The following is an 18,372-nucleotide window of genomic DNA, read 5'->3' on the forward strand; positions in this document are numbered from 1 at the left end:
CTTGGGGGCCACTCCTAGACGGTGGCGTCTTGGCTGGAAGCAGCTGAGGCTGTTTCTCCGGGGTTCTCTCAGGCTCACACTGCACCCTCCCAGGCCCTTCTCCTGGGTGATCACCAGCTGCAGCAGGAGGCAGGGACGGCGGGCACCCAGCCATGCCAGGGGAGCCTGGCGGGCGAGGGTGGGCACGTACCAACGCCATCCATTATTCACGTTCACCTCAAGCCTTCTCCCTCTAGACTGCTCTCCTCTGTGGCACTCGCCACTGGCCAGGAGAGAAAAATGCCACCTGCCACCTGGGCTTGCTGGTTCCCACTCCAGCAACCTCCTGAAGGAAGTGGGGCAGGGTCACCTCCAAGGTACAGATGGGCACAGGGCACTCAGGAGTGACTCGCTGCAGGTCCCTCTGTGGCCTCTTTTCCAGTGTTTTCCCCTCCTGCCCGCAGCCTTGGTCTAGAGAGGCACACCCACCTCCCTGTCCCCTCTGGCGGAACTCTCCCAGTGCATCATGGGAAGCCTTGTGAAAGACAGCAGCGTGGAGACCGTCTTCCTGCCTGGGATGAGGGGAATCTGGAGTGTGTTATTGTAAAGTGATCTCTTCTTCACCTTTTCATTTAATTAAATGTCTCGAAGCCAGTGCTCAGCCGGGGCCAGCTGCAGGCTCCCAGGCGGTAGGGGACAGAGAAGTGCCGAATTGGGAACACAGGGCGGGGCCTGCCAGCTGTAACCCCTGCGTGGCCCCCAGATCATCCTCCTTACGGGCCAACACAGAGATGACACAGGAGATTGTGCCACTGCGAGACAGGCCCGGGGACAATGCACCCTGTAAACAAGCCCTGGGCTTTAATAAAAATGTCCCCGCTTGTTTGATGGTATCTTGGTACCAGACCGGGGCTGGGGAGCCGGGCACTCACCTTGCGCGATGTCCAGACACTGCATGGACAGCATCCAGTAGTAATAGGCGGCGTCGTTGAACCTGCTCTCCACCACGGCGTTGTGCGTGAGCTGCTCCAGAACCTTGACCGCCTCCCGCTGCCTCCCGGCCTTGTGGAACGCTGGGGCCACAAGAGTACGGGTCACTTGGGGGCGGGCGGGAGGCAGGGCGGGACCGCTCTGAAGTAGGGCGCCTGGCGCAGCATCTGCGGCTGCGTTGCTGGGATGCCGCCTCTCAGGCCGAGGGCTATAAATAACCGAGGCGACATCCTGAAAAAGCACAGTGAGATACGCTCCTTTTTGGCTGGCAAGTGGTGACAACCTACTTCAGAAAGGGATGGCAGGGAGAGAAACCCGGGGAGCCAAATCCCAGGGCAGTCTGGGCGGGAAAGCGGCTCCTCTCTCGTGACAGAGCTGCTCCACTCCGGCGCAAAGCTCCGTGACCGCGAGGTGACACCCCAGGCCCTGACACGTGAGGGAGCTCCGTGATGTACACGGCACTTCTCACTGTGCATTAGCTCACTGGATCACCACATCAGACTCGTGAAGAAGGGACGGTGATCCCCCATTGTAATGGACGACGAAAGGGGCTTTGCAGGGTAGAAGCGAAAGGGTCTCCCCCAAGGTCAAAACACCAAACCCAGTTCAAGTCCCAGCCCATCCTCGACAGGGTGTTTTCTGACATCAACCTTGAATGAGCTGGCTCCATTCTTGAAGCCAGACGTTTGGGATGACAAGCAAAATCTTTCTTAATCACCTTATGTCCATATACTAGAAACTTCCCGGGCACCTACTGCACGGCCAACTGCTCAGGATGTTGGGCTGGCGGAGCACTTACAGCTGTGACACCTGCCCACAGGTGGACACTCAGGTGACCAGATCCTCCGCCTGCAGAGAGGGAAAGGTCTGGCCTTTGTTCCCTCTCAGCTCGGGCTCTTGTCTGCGTACCAAGTTACTATGGCGATGGATTCTTGGAAGGGCGAGCAGACAGATGGATAGGTTGATGTGTTTTGCCCAAACATGCAGCTACTTCAGCAACTGGGTGCTCTGGAAGTGCTGAAGTGCTAGAGAACATGCTGTCCTTCCGGGGGCTCCTCGCGGAGGAGCTCCAACAGGGAGCCACTGATTCTGCACCGTGTCCAGAGGAGGCGACTGTCGCCATACAGAAGTGAGAGCGAGTTGCCGCGCAGCATGGCACGCTTCAGCTAGAGGCGTCCTGACGGGCAGCAAAACAGCCGGAAGACTCAGCTTCCCCAGCTGGACAGGTCCCGGTCCAAGTCTGCCTCTGCCGCTTGCGAGCTCTGTGACTTTGCACGGCACATTTAGCCTCTGCATCTCTGCAGGGCTGTTGGCAAGATTCAAGGTTACGTAGGTTAAGTACCCAGCCAGCGCCTGCCAGAGAAGGCAGTCGGGTTTCTAAGTGACGATCAAGGTTACCAATTACAGCGCGGCACTTGCTTTGGCTCTGAGAGCAGACTCCGCCGTGCCTCTGGGCAGCGCACTTCACCAGTGACAGTGGGGGGGGACAGAGGCCACCTGCTTCTCTGAGCCAGAGACGCAGACTGAGCTTCTATTCGCGGTACAGGAGAGCGGGGTGAGACTGTTTGGGTGTCCTCCCTGCGCCCCGCTCCCAGGGCCTCCTTGCCACTTGCCAGCTACGGGCCTTCCTTTGCCTCCTTCGACCTCAGTCTTCTGTGCAGAATAGGAACAGGCATCATGGCATCTACACCATGGGGCTTTGTGAGGGATGACAGGGACGGAGCTTTGCTCAGTAACACAGGTGTGTGTGGAGGGGACACAGGACCTGCCTAAGGCTCTGAGGCAGGCGAGTGACAGGCCCACGGCTCCAAAGCCACATCCTGCTTCAGAGTGGTCCACCAGAGCTGGGGGTGGCTCAGTGGGACAGCGCTTGCCTAGCATCCAAAAAAAAGCATTTCACCAGCAAACACGTCCCATCCCAGATGACGCCACCTTCCTGGGGACCACAGACAGGCCTGCCAGCCTCCTGAAGCGTGTGTCTTGGCAGTGCCTTCCCTGGCCCCTGGCCCCAGGCCAGGCTGCATGGCCTACCTTTCTGGGCTTCCTCAAAGCGATCGTTCTCTGCCAGCCACTGAGCGTAGGGCACGTAGATGTCATCCTTAAACTCAGGGTGCTTCTCGCCCAAAGCGAAGGCCTGGAGGGAGGAGCAAACGCAGTCCTAATGAAGCAGTCCCAGCAGCCCCCAGGAAACGTGGCACTTGGCTGAATCAGGGATGTCATATTTTGCCAGCCTGACGACTCAGAGGGGGAGAGCGCCTCCCTCCCAACCACCCCCAGCAACACAAAAACATATCAGCTCTTTGAAAACAAAAGGCAATTAAGAGCAACACGCGAGCGACTGGATTCAGTGACAACACAGTCTGTTCCTGGACCACAGAGGCGGCACGGAATCGGAAACATTTTATTTTGAGGCTCTGCGTGGGCTCCTATAGCACTGCAAACAGATTTCTTTTAATTGCAGGCGACACCTAAGGAAACAGGACTGACATTATCCTCATCACCACTCACTGGCTGTCTCAGATGACAGTGACGGTGGTGCTGCCTGGGACCCAGCAGCTCCCGCGCCCCAGCCCCAGGCCACCTGTCAGGCCAGGGGAACCGGAAACGGCACAGCGAGGACCAAGTGGCCCTGAGATGCTCTGACTCATGCGGCTAGTAGCTCCATCTCAAGAAGCCATTGCTGCCGGTCCCTGCCACCACTTTTCCTCACCAGGGTCCTCCGTCCCCTCCCAAAATGGAGTCACTCAAAGGGCAGACAAGAGGTAGACTGTCTCACTCAGAAAAGGCCCTGCTGGCACTCTGAGAGTCGGCCACGGCTGGGGCTCCCCTCCCCACCGGGTGGAGTGTCTCAGGGCACGACAGCCGGTAAGTGGAGGCACAGAACCAGGCCTCGGGCGGCAGCCTCCCTGCTCAGCCAGCCTCGGCCGGCGGCGTCTTGACCCTGGCCAGCGTGTCCCTCCCCACGCCCTGTCCCGCATATGGGGGGAGAGACTGGGGAGTGGCGAGCAGGAAGGAGAAGAGCTGGCCTGAGCCTGCAAAATACGGGTGGTGTTTTATGCCAAGAGGCCACCCAGCAGGTTTTAAACGTCACACAGGTGCACCTCCACATCAGCCTGTGTGCTGGTCAGTAGGCACAGAGGCTGTCCTGCCAACAGTCCCAGCCCTAGACCTGCCTGTCACAGGGCGAGTCCAGAACCGGCCATCGGCCAAGCTTTCGAACAAACGAACGAGCGGAAAACCACATGGAAAGGCCCTCGGAGCTACTCTGGCTCAGGGACCCCAAGGCTAAGCCTCCTGACTGTCAGGCAAGGTTCCCCATGACGGCACTGCTGCGCTAGGCCCAGGCCCTGGGGCACGTCTTCCCCTCACCTCTTCCCAGCGCTGGGTCTCCACATGCAGCTGCACCAGGGCCTTGAGGTCGCCGATCTTCAGGTAGGTCTCGGCCGCGTAGCCGGGGTTGTTCAGCTTCTTGAAGTAGCGCGCACACAGCAGCAGGGGCTCACGCTCGGCCTTGTCGAGTTTGCGGGCGATGTCGATCAACCTGGGGAGGCTCACGGGAAGGCAGGGAGCCTGTGGGGCTATGGAGACGCAGCTCCGTGTCCCCCCATTCTGCTGTGCCCGGGCTTCCGGTGCCATGGGGGGGGTGATTAAACGCGCGAGTGCATACTCCAGCGACACTGCCAGGGACCGCAGGAGGCGCCCCAGGAGGCTGTGGCACCTCATGTGCCTGTCACAGGAATTACTCATCTACCCAGCAGGATCTGGTGACAAAACAAACGTCCACTGAGCCGCTACAGACACCAAGGTGGCGCCAAGCACTTTCCTGAGTGTGGCCTCAATGAAGCGCCCTGAGAGGAAGGTGCTCCGGTTCCCACTTGATGGGTGAGAAGACCCAAGCGTAGGGTGGCAGGTAAGGCGTGGCCCAGGCTGGGCAGCCAGGGAGCAGGAAAGTGCTCTTTGTACCGGCGTTTCTGGAAGCCGCGCTGCAGAGTGCAGGCTGGCCTGAGAGCTCTCCAGGCCAAGGTGCTGGCCACAGGGAGGGGCTGCGGGAGCTGCTCGCCGCATCTTCCCGTGACCGGCCCTCCCGCTGCCTCCCGCGCGTGGGGACCTGGGCTGGGGGGAACGTGCTTCGTGGTTCTGGTCAGGCTGGGGTTTGGAGTCCGCCCAGCTCTCCCAGGGCAAGGGTTCTCCCCAGCCAGCTCTTTGTGGGAAGGAACAGGGGAAGCAGCTGTAACCAGCCCTGTCTCAAAGACAGGCGAGCTCGAGGCCTGTCAGTCTGCACTTAGAATAATAATGGCGTCTAAAAATAACACTGCTCAGGAGAAAGGACACGTTTTTAGGGAAGGTGCTACAGGCAGCGGGAGAGCCTGAGGGCTCCCACCCAGCACACCAGATGTCCCTGGAGGAAAGGCACCTTTTACAGCCAGACCTGGAAAAGGGTCACAACAAGCTTAATGTCTCTTTCTTGAACTCATTAAGTGTCCCTAGGGTAACGGATGCGCAGCACTTGCCAATGAAAGTAACATATGAAAAACAGAGGGGAGAGGCGGGTCCCAAAATCTGCCTGGCTTTTGTCTGTTCCACCCCCTTTGTGGAAAGAATAACTTGGGGAGCAAAGTCTGGGCCTCTATCTCCAAGACACTTTATTCTTAGGCAACAGAAGGATGGGGTGGTATGTCACCCGCCAAGGTCCCTTGGGAGGGGCCCATGCAGCAACCTCTTGGTGGGACTCAGGGGGCCACTTAACCGGCCTTCCCCCTCTCCAGGTCCTGCTGGCCACTGCCACCCTGTGGACCGCAGTGCAGCTTCCAGAACAACCAACAGCCTCCAGAGCCCAGACTCCATGGACCTGAAGTGCCCCTGCCTGTCCTCTGCCAGCTCGGGTAGTGCACGCATACCCACGCAGGAGCGTGAGGCCCGTGGACGCCTGGACCCAAGACTGAACCTGTGGCCTCTGCAGCCCCACCCGGCCCACTCCCTGTCCTGGCTCTACCATGGCGACTGGCGCTGGCACCTACCAGGGCCAGAGCTCAGAATGGGCCTGGCTCCCTCGCCCACGCTGGCGCCCCTCACCTCTCCTGGGTCCCTGGTCCCCACAGTCCCTCCTGGTCCACAGTAACCTGGTCTCTCTTGCTCTAGTTTTCTTCTACCCCCACGGCCCAGGGGCCTCGGGCAGTCTGGCCCTGACCGGGAGCCTCCCTACCTGCCAACACACGCCTCAACTTGGTCCCAGGTCCCCGTGCGCCGCCCCCACCCTCCCGCACACCTGGCCTCTCGTGGTCCTCGGCTGTTCCTTCCGCCTGCGCCCCTTCTGCTTCCTGCAGCTCTGCCTCCCCACCTGCTCAGGGCCCTTCCCGGGAAGAGCCTCCCAGAACACCTCAGAGCTCCCTCCCGGGCTCTCTCCTGATGGCCTCAGAGCTTCTCTTGGCTCCTCCCATGGTCTGTGTTCTGGGCACTGAAACCACCCGCTCAGAGCTCAGCCCCACGACGGCCCAGCGGTTTGGCCTGGGGCATCCCAGGTGTCCCATGGCCTGTTCCCCCTTTGCTAGAAGCTACGGAAATACCCGCTCGGGGGCCTGGGTGAGAACCAGATGCTTGGGAGGTGACTGTAGCCCCGGGTGGCAGCGAGAACACAGGGAACAGTCGCTCTGATGCTGGGCATCTCACCCGCCTCAGTCCCTGTCACCGGTCACCTGTACCCTGTCCAAGGCTGCCTTGGTCCATCTCCGTGTGTCCCTAAGAACCGAGTCACTTTGGAGTTTAGTTTAGATATTTCGAGAAACACTGTCAGTGGAAACCCGACCCGACACGGCACAGATGCTGCCGAATGCTTCCGGGGTAGGGGCTGGAACCTACGTGTCGGTCCAGCCGCGGTCGCCGCTGATCTCTATGGCCTTCACGTGCTCCCCTGCAGAGATGTACATCTCCACTGCGGCCTTGGGCTCGTTGATATTCCTGGCCCAGTCTGCCTGTTTGGTGATTAGCATCTTTGTTTCTTTGGGGTCTCCAGATCCAAGGAAATCCTGAGGAAGCACAACAAACAAAAACACCGCGGATTAGGACTTCCTGTGCCAGCATGACGTCAGGCTGCGGAAAGCCGGAGGGCTCTGCCTGGCGACACTGGGCCATCAGGATGCAGGCAGCAGCCCGGTCCCGCGTGGCCAGTGCGGGGCCGTCCCAGGTGGGTGAGAGAGGCGCTCCTGGGCTGCCCTGGTGTCCAGACACTGACCCCCCGTGTTTCCTTCCCTTCAGGCTCACGGACACTTATTCAGGCTCTTGGGGTACCGGAAACAAAGTGCAGGGAGGAGAGGGCACCCAGGTTGTCCCTCTCTGCTGTGCCCGTGCCTGCTCCCACAGAAGGCCGGTCACCTGGTTGCACGATTTCAACTCCGCAGCCCACAGCCTTCACTGACACACAGGGGTGACACCCCCGCCTCGGGCTGGGGCTGAGCCGGACCCGCCTGAAGGTAACCCAAACCAGGCACAGCGCAGGTCAGGCGCAGGTTCCTCCCCGAAGAGCGAAGAGCAACTGGCCTGTTTCCTGACGTTTACCTGAGCTCAGGGAACTCTCTCCTCCTGGCTTTGCCCCCAGAGCTCTGCCTAGGACAGGTAACAAGCCACAGGAAAGCCCCAGGGGAATTCTTCCAGCTCAAGGGCGGCGGCCCGCTGAGATCAGGTCTGCAGCAGTGGGGACTTGTCCCAAAGTGGACAGCTGGAGGCCACAGGTGAGCGGAAGTAGGGGGAAGGGACCCTGGAGAGGACCAGCAAGGAAGAGGACCTATGGTCCTAGAGACCGGATGTCAGGCTGCAGGGCCTGGGTTCCTGACACCCATCAGGGGCCTCTGCAGGGCTGTGCCCGCTTCCCTGGGTGAGCTGGAGGCTGAGGGAAATGGTGGCAGAAAGCTGCCTCTCTTCAGGATGCCGCCTGCTGTCGTTTTCAAAGGTGCGGCTTTTCAAAAAGGGAGGTGGAGAGCTTCGGGGCCAGATCTGCATCAGCAGTAAGGCTTGTTGGGATCCTGTGCCCTGCAGTGCTGCCGACCCCCCACCCGCTACGAGAACGGCACTCCTCCCATGATTAACGCTGGCTCGTCGGGGAAGTGCCGTCAAGGTATGCTGAGAACCCACTCCAACAGTCGGCTTCCTTTTTTCCATTTGCTTTCAGAGTGATTATGTAGCCCCTAAAATAATACATTAGGTCGGCCTAAGACAAGCACGTGTTTCGGGGAGTGGGGGAAGGGCCTGGTTCACCCTGATGCTGGGGTCCCAGTCTAAGCCAGGGCCCCTCTGCTGGCCTCTGGTTCCCTCTGCAGTACCCAGGGAGGGCTGGGGACCTGCCACTGGCTACGACTCGTCTGGGCCACAGAGGACACCCCAGGTTCTTGGTGGCTACTCCAACGTCTACTCCTCTGCCACAAAAAGCTGGTAAATGTGCCCACCTGTTGGGTAAATGCAGGGGGAGGGGGAGGGGTGGTGACAGGCATCATGAGAGAACGGAAGTGTCCTTCAAGGGGACTGCAGAGAGTGCACAGTGATCTCAGGGTGACCGAGGGAAGAAGGTCAGAGGCTAAGAGGGAGCCATAAATTTGGGTTGTCTCCCTGAGACCATGCGGCCCGCAGCTCCCGGGCGGAAGGAGTGGCCTCTGCCAGGCCCAGCAGCCCAGCTCCGAGGGCTATGGCTTAATTGAAGCTGAGTCTAAATGGCTCCTTCAAGACCTGGCAAACTGAGTTTTCAAAGGCTCTTTGGTTCCATGAAGCTAATTTACACGTTATCTAGGGGCTTCGTCCATGGCTTTGTCCTGAAGTGGACAGAAAGAGGCCATGCTGAGTGACGAATGGACTGCACAGTGTTCTCATGCTTGGTGACTCTGATAAGGACATACTACATAAGAGTTAAGAGCATTATAATTCCCCTTATCACCACATAAACATGTCACTTATCCGGAAAGCATACAATTTATTTGTACGTGGGAATGTAATTTAAAAATTTTCCGAAAACCAGATTGAATCTTGGGAAGCAATTTTCAAGTAAACAAAAACATGCCAGGTTAATAAGCACCATAGCCCCCACATAATGTCTATGTGCACATTTTCTCAAATTCAGACTCCCGGGCAGTGGGGGGTGGCGGCGGCGACTTGAAACAGAACCAACCTACTTGGAATTGTGACCAAAAACAACCCCAGAGTATTTACCTTCATAGAGACGGACCAGATGGAGTGCAGACACGGCTCCACCTCTGGGTGGGAGTCTATGGACGGACAGGAAGCCCACCATGAGCCTGGGGAGGGCCCAGCGCAGGGGCAGCGGTGGAGCCCGCCAGCGAGAGGCCCGAAGGGGACCTCCTCTGGTCACGCGAGGCCCCTCTCGCTTTCCTCAGGCCTGGTGCTTGTCCAGGGCATCGTGCGTGACTCGTACAGGTCTGGGGACGAGCGGCCCTGCACCTCTGCTGCCCTCTGAGGAGGAAGTGCAGGCCTCGCTCCAGAGGGGCCTCACCCAGGTCCCACCAGACACTGCTCTCTGGACGCCCCCAATGCCAAGCACCGCCTCTTTACGACACCACAGCTGCCAACTTGGAGAGATGCCAACCTGGGGGGCCCCCCTGCCTTCGGGGGTGCTGGCCCCGAGAACCACCAGGTCTGGCAGTTCCTGATGCCTAAATTCTACCTCAAAGGATTTGATCCGTTAGTGGAAGTTCATGTCCCTAGCTAGAATTTTGTTAGCTCCAGGAGAGACACGCTGATTTTGGCGTCCTCAGGGTGAGTGTTTTGGGGAATCCTGTGTCGCACGTGTGGTGGGAACGTGGACGCAGCAAGGAAGATGAGGGAAGAGAGGGTCCCGAGGCCCTGGTGTCAGGTCTGCGTGAAGGGGTCACCAAGGAGGGGCCCAGGGGCTTGTCCAGGTCCAGAAGACACCTGGGCCATATCAGCCAAACGGAACCCTCAGCAATAGGGTCTGAGAGATCAACAGGTGGGCGGGAAGAGAACACAGCCATCTTAGGGAAGAGACAAGCTCTTCATCTTGCACTTGTGGGCTGCACAATCACCATCCCCAGCCATGCGCCGGCGTGGCTGAGGGCTCACTGCCTAACGCCCTGGGAGCCTCTTCTGACCCTCGCTGGGAAGGCAGGTGAGCAAAAGCGCCTGGTGGGAGGAGGAGCCCAGCCCCTCCCACCCCCAGGCTCCGGGCCGGCACACTGAGGCCGCGACATTCTCACGCAGCCCTCAGGAGCCTGGGCCAGGAAGCTCTTCTCGCACACGGGCCTTTTAAACCTAAACCTGCTGGGGACTAACCTTGATAGGGACCCTGCAAATGCCAAAGGGGTTCTCCACCTGCACCTGAGGTGATGGAGCACCTGCAGCTGCCAGGCACCATGAGGCACTATAAGGACGTCAGCCTTCAAGGTCGGCTCCCGTCCACTTCAGCCAGGGGGTGAAGGTGCGTCCTCTGGCCCCCTTGAGGCCCTTACTCTTTCTGTCTGCATCACCTCTTGGGGCACACAACTCGAACCTGCAGGTCCAGCCCTGGGGCTGGGGTGGTGCCCATGCCCAGGTGGGTGGGTTACCTTGGCATAGTCGAACATGCAGAGATCGGTGTACATGTCCAGCGCGAGGTTCTCGTGCCCGCACCTCTTGTACAGTTTGGCGGCCTCATGGAACTTCCCCTGGTAGGAAAAGACATCTGCCAGAAACAGGTCATTGTTGGTCTCTCCACGCTTCTTCCTCTCCTGGAAAAATTAGAAGCACAGGAAATGGCCTCCGCAGCCCCGGGCAGGAAGCGCCTCACACACAGGCTCCGCGGTTGCTATTTCAAGGTGAGCCCCAGGCCTCCCACTGGGACCCAGGCCTGGCGCTCAGGGCTGTTGTGTCTCTCACCTACGTTTCTGGTAGGAACACTTGACAACAAAAGCAGACTTTTTCCAGACCAGTGAAGATCAAAAAGGAGGCAAACCTTTGTTTGTTTAATGGGAAACTCCTCGGGGCTGCCTTCCTGAACATTCTTCCAAGGCAACAACTGGACAGTTGTGACAATGGGCACTGCTCCCTCATCGATGGCACCTAAGCTCCCGAGATCTCCCAAGGTCCCAGGCCTGGCTAGCAGAGTTGCGACCCAGGACGAGGACAGATCAGGGGAAATTTAGGGTTCCTATCCAAGGTGGAAGCCATAACATAGGACAACGAGAGTCTTTCTCTGTTCTTGTTTCTGAAGGGAAACAAGCTGCCAGGTACAGCTAGTCACACATGCTCTCTATCGCTCTCAGTGGCCCTCGTGTTGCTGTGCAGGAAGCTACCACTGAAGACGGGACAGGTCAAGGTCAGACGGACCTGGCACACGGGCACAGTTCTGCTGAACTCCAGATGCTCTTTGTAGCCCATAATACTGCTTCTGAAGCAAGCCATGGCCCCCCAAAACACACGTGTGTGTGTGTGTGTATGTGTCTGCGTACACACTCAGCAGTGCTGAGGACCAAGGGAAGCACCCGTCAAGGGACAGTTCCCCTGTGTTAGAGAGCGCTCATTAGCCCTCTGCTCAGGTATCTGGAGACACTCGAAAGCACCCGGCCCTCATCCCCCGTCTCCTTTGGCTTGCTTTCCAGTACGTGCCTCACACGGGAGGAAGACGAGACGCGGAACCCAACTCCTAGACAAGCTGGTGAAAGTCTGAACAGCTGGAAGCAAAATGCTTCCCCAATGACAGAATCGTTTTGGGGGGAAAACCATCACGCAATTCAAGCTCCTCACCAAATGAGCCAACTACTGATCTTTGGAAATGAATTGACACTGTGCAGTGAGGTTAAAAAGGAGGTTTCAGGAGACGTGCTGAATTTAGGCCACGTCTATTCTAAGCCTCAACCAACCCACCGACCCACCCACCCAGGGTCTCTGCACTGCCCTTACTTCTAGGAACACCTCATCTTTCCAAAAGCACCCTACTGAGGGAGCTCGGGGCTGTGGAATACTGCGCGACACCCAGAAGCAGCAGTTCAGGCCTTGGAACAGTCAAAAAGGGTCCCTCTTTTTTACAGGAGACAATCTTCCAAGTCTCACCAGCTGCCCAGACCACCACACGCTAGAAGCAGCAGCCATTTTGAATTGAGTACAAGACCACCAGGGCTGGTTCTCCCGGAGGTCACGACTTTTGTGTAGAAAAAAGTAACGTTCTGTGACTTCAGATTGAGACCAGGTCAGTTGATTCCCAAGCGCCTGCCCCAAGAGTAGGCAGCCCTGCGCGGCACAGGGAGATGGCTTCTGGACACCCCTCTGCCCCACAGGCACACATCCAGAGAATAGGCTGAGGCCCTTGTGCCATGCTGGGGTGGGATGGGGACCTAGGGTGGAGAAGGAACAAGCTTGGAAAAATGGCAAAACAGGTTTGTCATCCAACCATGCTGTCGGCTGGTGCTCCTCAGGAAGGTGACACAGCCTCTCTGAGCTGCCTTGTCCACCTCATGGGGATACCAGCGCCTGCCCTGTGTGGACTCCCTGGATCATGCATGGGGATGGACAGCCTGGACATGGCAGCTGACATTGGCTCCCCGGGCTGAGAGCTCCTGCGGGCCTCTCTGCTCCTCAGCTCTCTGCCCACTGGGCTCGCCGGTGACAAGAGTTTATTATGCTGAACTGAATTAGAGGGACAAGACATTTGCTGGTTTCCTCACTGCTTCCATCTGGGAATTCAAATGTATCTCACATTCTCTTAGCCTCACAATAAATCTGTTCAGGAGAAAAAATATGTATGCCTTTTTACAGACAGTCAGACAGCACTGTGATACACAGAAATTAAGAATAGTGTCTACCGTCGCCCAGCAAATGGTGCACTTAGAACCAGCTTTTCCAGTCCAGGCCAGGCGAGCCGAGTTTGATGGAGGAGCCAGCGTCCTCAGCAGGAGCGGCGGGGCTGGGACTCGGAGCCCAGGGGCACAAGATCTGTGTGCAGGACTCTCCTTGGGTCTGTTTCTGGGGTGAGGCATAGATGGGGTGCCTTTGGGAACCGCCTCCTGTGCTAGCAGGTTATAGGAGGGTGGTAACCAGTCAACCACCACCACAGGGAAGCTAACCAGGCATGGGGAAACCATTTCATCTTGACAGCAGTCCTGTGAGGTCAGGCAGAGCCCATGTCACAGAGAGCTTAGGGACCTGTCCACCTCGTGCAGCTACCAAGCAACAGTCTGCATCCCCTTTCTGGGGTGCCTTGTCCCCTGCATGGCCGCTCTGCCCCAGAGCAAGGCTGGGGCCCAGAACACCTGTGGTAGGCTCAGTCCCCATGTCCTCGGGGCTCCGCCTGCCAGGAGGGCTGGCAGAAGCCCCTGCTCTCTGGAGACTGGAGATGCCCCCTCCTTTACCTCAATGCTGCTGATGAGCTCTAGGTAGCGCAGGTCTTGTACCCTGGCGAAGGCCTGCGGGGAGGAAACAAAGATGGAGTCAGCCTTCCCGGGTTCAAAAGTGGGGGTTGGCTGGGGGTGGGCAGTGGAGCGCTGGAAAGGGGGAAAAGGGGGAGTGAGCACGGATTTGTCCTGTCCTCTCGTGCGCTCAGGAGGCTTGCCACCCAGGGAGGCACGGCCTGATCCCGAGGATTAGTCCAAAGAACAGCAAAGAAGCCTGGGGGCATCCATCATTTGGGGATTAGGTCAACTAAAACTCTGAGCCTGCAGACGGTTGATGGAGCCCCTCGTCAGAAGGGAAGAGCAGGCAGGTCTGAAGCAGAGCCAGCCGCCCCGGAACAGGGCGTGAGACGCAGCCACCAGAGACTGCAGGCACCTCTTGGTGGCTGGGATGGGAATCAGGAGGCAGCTCTGCTTACCCCAGGGTGCCATAAGCACAGGGCACCCAGAGCCCACAGCACGGCACAGAGGGAGAAGAGGAGGGAAAAGCCGAGAAGGAAGGAAGATGGTTTCGGCAGGGAATGAATCACTCTGGGTGTCTTACGTAAATCCCAAAAGCACAGCCCTTGCTGTGGACTCACAATAAAGCTAGAGACTTTAACCCATGGGCTGCTAGAAGGTTCTGAGGAACAGGAGGACCGGGCGGGTCGGCAAGGCTGCTTCTGCTGCTTTCAGAATCTGCCAGAGGTTTTGAGGAAGGCGACCCTGCGTGTCAGGCTGATCTGCACGTGGCTGTGTGGTCAGCGTCTCCACCCAGCTTGCTTTTCTACCGTCCCATCTGAAGTGGGCTGACACATGCCCAGAGGAGGCGGCTGCTCCAAGAACCCTTCCAACTGAGAACGTGCGACAGCCCTGGCCACTGGCCGGACCGACCTCTACTCAGCCACAGGGCCTCCTCCTCCTAGAAAGACTCGAGCAAGGAGCAAGTCGTCGGCCTCTGGCTGCCAGTCACGGTGTGACTTCATCTTTTCATTCCACGGGGCCTGGCATGCTCTCACAGGCTAGGGACCCAGAGGTGACTATGCCTAGGCCTCTGTCCCCCTCCCCGGTTCAGGGGCCCACACTCAGGGGAGGCAGGCAGGTTGAACAGATCACTCAGTCTCCGAGCCCAGGGCTGTACGAGTGAGAGCCACACACCCTGGAGCAAACAGTGCCTGGGCGTGGGCGGCCGCGGCTGGATCCCGTGGGGCGATGCAGCGAGGAACTGGCGAGGGGGCTTTCTCTTGTTTGTTTTGTTTTGAGACAGGGCCTCACTCTGGACTCCCAGAATGGTCTTGAGCTCCCAGCCACCAGAGATCCTCCCACATCAGCTTCCCAAGCAGCTGGGACAATACGTGCGCTGCCACGCCCAGCAAGTGGGTTTTCTAGCAGAGGGACTTGTAGGAAGGGTAAAGCAGGCATCGCACCAGCAAAGGGACCAGGACCACACTGAAGGTCTTACAAGTTACCTTCTAGACTTGGGTCTCCTCAAAGCAAGGGAAGGGCCAGTGACTGGCAGAGTGGCAGAGGAAAAGCAGCAGCCGCAGGGGAGGTCTCTGCCAAGCTCTGAGGCTGTCCCTCCGGGGCCCTGAACCTATTTCTTCCCCGCCCCTGGGCTCCGCACACCTTCTTTGTGGACCAGGCAAAACAGCAACTCCCTCTCCAAGGGTCTTTCTGGTTCTGCTGTGTTCAATTCTCAGCCTTGAAAAATCCCTGTGAGAAATCTCTTTCTGAGTTCCTTCAGCCATGACACATGCTGCCGAGTCAGGGTGCCTGGTCAGAGTGGTCAGAGTCACAAGGCTGGTGAATAACCTCAGCAGAGGGAAGTGGGGAGCCAGCAGCAGCTGCAGCTCCCGGCGGGCTGAGCAGCTCTCCTCTGCCATCTAGCGGCCACGCTGGCCGACGGCAGGAACCACCCTCCAGAAGCCTGCGCGCCTGAGCCACACCACAGTGGAGAGGAGGACGGCGGAGTCAGGCTTTGGATGAACCACCAAGTCCAAGTCGACTGCCCAAATCGTGCAGCTTTTCTAAACATCACTTTGCCTGCAGTAACTATATATATAAAATTTTTATTTGTCAGTGAAAGTACCTAAACAAACAGTGTTCTAAAAACAATGGTGTGCTTTAAGACAATAACGTCTACTCCCAGGGAGTGTTTTTAGGATAGAGGATGGGGGTGCAATAGATGAGGGTCCCATTCCAGTTCCGCTGGTCATTCCAACATCTGCTACGTGATCCTATCCCATCCGGGGCACGGCTGGGGTGGGGGACACTAAAATGAGGCCGTTCAGTTCCTAGGTGTGAGGAGGTGACAATCTAGAGGGCAGACTGGGGATGTCATTCCACTGAGAAAGCCACTGGTATTCCTCATCCTTCCTGGCATTTATGGGTGGGGCAGAAGGTAGCGCCTGCCCTCCAGGAGATGCCTTCGCCCCTCAGAATTCCTAAAGTCCCCCTCTATTCCCACTTTCCTGATACCAGGTCTAAAAATACAGTACAGAAGTATTGTGTAATGATCACTTCCCTTTTTTTTGGTGGCACTGGGGATGGAACCCAGGGCCTGGCCCGTGCTAGTAGGTACTCGCGCTACCACTCAGCTGCAGCCCGGCCTCCCTTCTTCTAGCATGGCTAGCACTGGCGGGGCGGGGCAGGGAGCCCTCTCGCCATGCCCATTTTAGAAACGGAGGAAGGACTGGCCTGGGGTCCAGTCAGGTTTCTGAATCCTGCTCTGGTCCAGGCTGTCCTCTTTCCATGCCCAGAAGTCTTGACTTCATGAGAAGTGGGCACCATGGCTTCTCTGTAGCTCCTTCAACACTGGCCCAGTTAAGAGGAGTGTCTCCCACTGGACTGTGGGAGAGGAAGAGGGGAAGGAGCAGGAGGGCAGAGGTTGGAAGCCATCCCTTCCCCACCTCTTGTGGTAGATGGAAATCCAACTGGGAAACATACTTGTTCTCAGTGTCCACAAAGGGGTAAAATGGCTTCAGCCATTTCTCTAGTTGTAACTGACTAAAGCAGGAAATACACAATGAATCAAGTCCCTGAATCATGCCACGAAGGTGTGTGGGCAGTGGCCATATTGCTGTCAGAATCAGAGTGTGACCATCCCCTCCACTGTACTTGGCAGAGAACTAAGAAAAACAGCGTTGGGTAAGAAATGGCCTAATGCAGATACTAATAATAAAAGCTACCCTTTATTGAGTGCCTAATATGTGCCAGGCTGTTAGTCAGATGCTTACATGAATAACAGTTAATAAGAGTGAAGTCAGAATCTGCCAGTTGCTCCTGCGTGTGGCCTTACGGGCCTACCTATCCGTTTAGATCTTTATGACTTTGTGGGGCTGGGGCCTAGCACCACCAGAATCTTCCAGAGAAGCAAGCTTAGAAAGGCGCTTTCCTGCCCAGGCTCACTGTGAGGAAAAGGCTGAGCTGAGACGCAGCCCAAGTCAGCCTGACTTCAGAGTTTGCTATTGTCTGCTTTTGTCCCTCCATGTCACCTGGACCCCCGCCTCCTTAGGGGACCCTCCGGGGACCACATTCCGGCTTGTACTGACTAGATGCTTACCTTCTTTGCAGTTTCAAACTCTAATCCCTCTAGGGCCTCCATAGCCAGCTCCCGCCAATCAGTGTCCGTCACGCCCAAGCAAGCAATCTGGTAGGCTTCTTTGAACAACTTTCTATCCAGGTACTGGTACATGGGAGCGGACTGCAGGATTTCATCAAAAGGAGAAAAGAAGATGATTTCAGAGCAATGGGAAGAGTCAGATTCCAATAAAGCCTGTTTCCAGATGTGCGCAGCTTTTACGAACTCCTACAGAGCAGCACTTCAGTGATCGATCAGGGCCTCCCAGCCCCACCCCAGCCCACCTTACACGCTCTGCTTTCCATTCTGCACCCCCACAGCCCAGCCACAGGGCTCTGAGCACAAACTTCCTGCCCATCCTCCTCAGACCCCCAGCCCAGGCCTGCTTTCCCATACAATGTCACCTTGCCTAGAAAGACTGCCCCTTCCCGGCCCTACGGAAAATACTGAGTTGGCTGTGAAGACCCTGTCTAAATGTCACCTCTTCTGGACTCTTACCTGACCCCTCCATCTCCCACCCCAAGGGAAGGAGTCTGAACTTCCTGTGCCCTACGTCCGGATCTCGGGTCAGACCCTAATTACACGCTTGTCTCCCTGACAGTCCTGCACTATCTGTGGGCAGCAGAGGGGTTTGTACCGGCCCCTCTCTGAAGGCCTCCGTCTTTGCTGAAGGATTGGCTGACATTACTAAGAGGAAGGGGTCTTGATGGCCTCTTCTTAGAGGGACTGAGTCTGAGAAAGGCAGGTGATGTGCTCCAGGTTTCCCGAGGAAGATCTAAAGACCAGTCCCCTGGCTGTTGCCCTCCCTCCCTCCTTTGAGGTGGGCTGCTCGTAGTGAACACCTGGGAACCAGTCCTCAGGACTTATGTTTTAGGTTGACAAAGAACTTCTGCCTCTGTCCTAGCAGCCCTGTGTCGGCGGGTGTCGCCACTTCCTGATGCAGCCCAGGAGACCAAGACATGTCCAAGAACAAGGACCTGGGAAGTGGAGCAAAAGGCGACCTGCCTCCAGACTCTGTGACCCCTGGCCTCGGACACGCACATGCGCACGCGCACATCAGCATGCGTCTGAGCGGGGGCCGACATCTTCAATGAAGGACCGTGTCCTTGTCTCAGGCCAGTCAATGTGCTTCAGGGAACTTCATCTCCCCCCTGGATTCCCGGTAGGCCGTGGAGATCAATCAGCCAGTACCTCTGTGCTAATGGTTCCCAAATGTGGGGCTGGGAGTGCTGTTTTCTCCATTTGGGGCCTTTATCTTTGAAATTTCCGGTCCTGATTTTTTGGCTTTAGAGTTGAAGGAAAACTTTTTCCTTTCAAGCCAGTCTGCCCTCTGACAGCACAACAGCTTGTCCCCACAGGCTGACCCTTCCTGCCGTGCCAAGCCACCCACCTCCCTCCCTTGTGGGAGCCAGCTGGGCACAGGCTGGGGGCAGCTGAGCTGGAACCCAGGCCCGGCTCAGCCCCATC

At 57.5% G+C, this 18,372-nt stretch overlaps 1 protein-coding gene across 7 annotated transcripts in view; it reads right to left on the minus strand.

The window, feature by feature from the left end:
* Positions 1 to 18,372, minus strand: part of IFT122 (intraflagellar transport 122) — a 62,203-nt gene that overhangs the window by 7,792 nt on the left and 36,039 nt on the right. For all 7 annotated transcript variants that reach the window (XM_079122098.1, XM_079122097.1, XM_079122103.1 and 4 more), the window contains 7 exons: positions 16,888 to 17,028; positions 13,308 to 13,361; positions 10,530 to 10,691; positions 6,826 to 6,992; positions 4,339 to 4,510; positions 3,001 to 3,103; positions 912 to 1,052 (listed from right to left, as the gene is read on the minus strand). In XM_079122098.1, coding sequence (XP_078978224.1) covers positions 912 to 1,052; positions 3,001 to 3,103; positions 4,339 to 4,510; positions 6,826 to 6,992; positions 10,530 to 10,691; positions 13,308 to 13,361; positions 16,888 to 17,028 — 940 coding nt within the window. The remainder of the gene's footprint in view (positions 1 to 911; positions 1,053 to 3,000; positions 3,104 to 4,338; positions 4,511 to 6,825; positions 6,993 to 10,529; positions 10,692 to 13,307; positions 13,362 to 16,887; positions 17,029 to 18,372) is intronic.

Source organism: Sciurus vulgaris, assembly GCF_902686455.1.
Source record: "Sciurus vulgaris genome assembly, chromosome: 19".
In the NCBI taxonomy this organism is placed as follows: domain Eukaryota; kingdom Metazoa; phylum Chordata; class Mammalia; order Rodentia; family Sciuridae; genus Sciurus; species Sciurus vulgaris.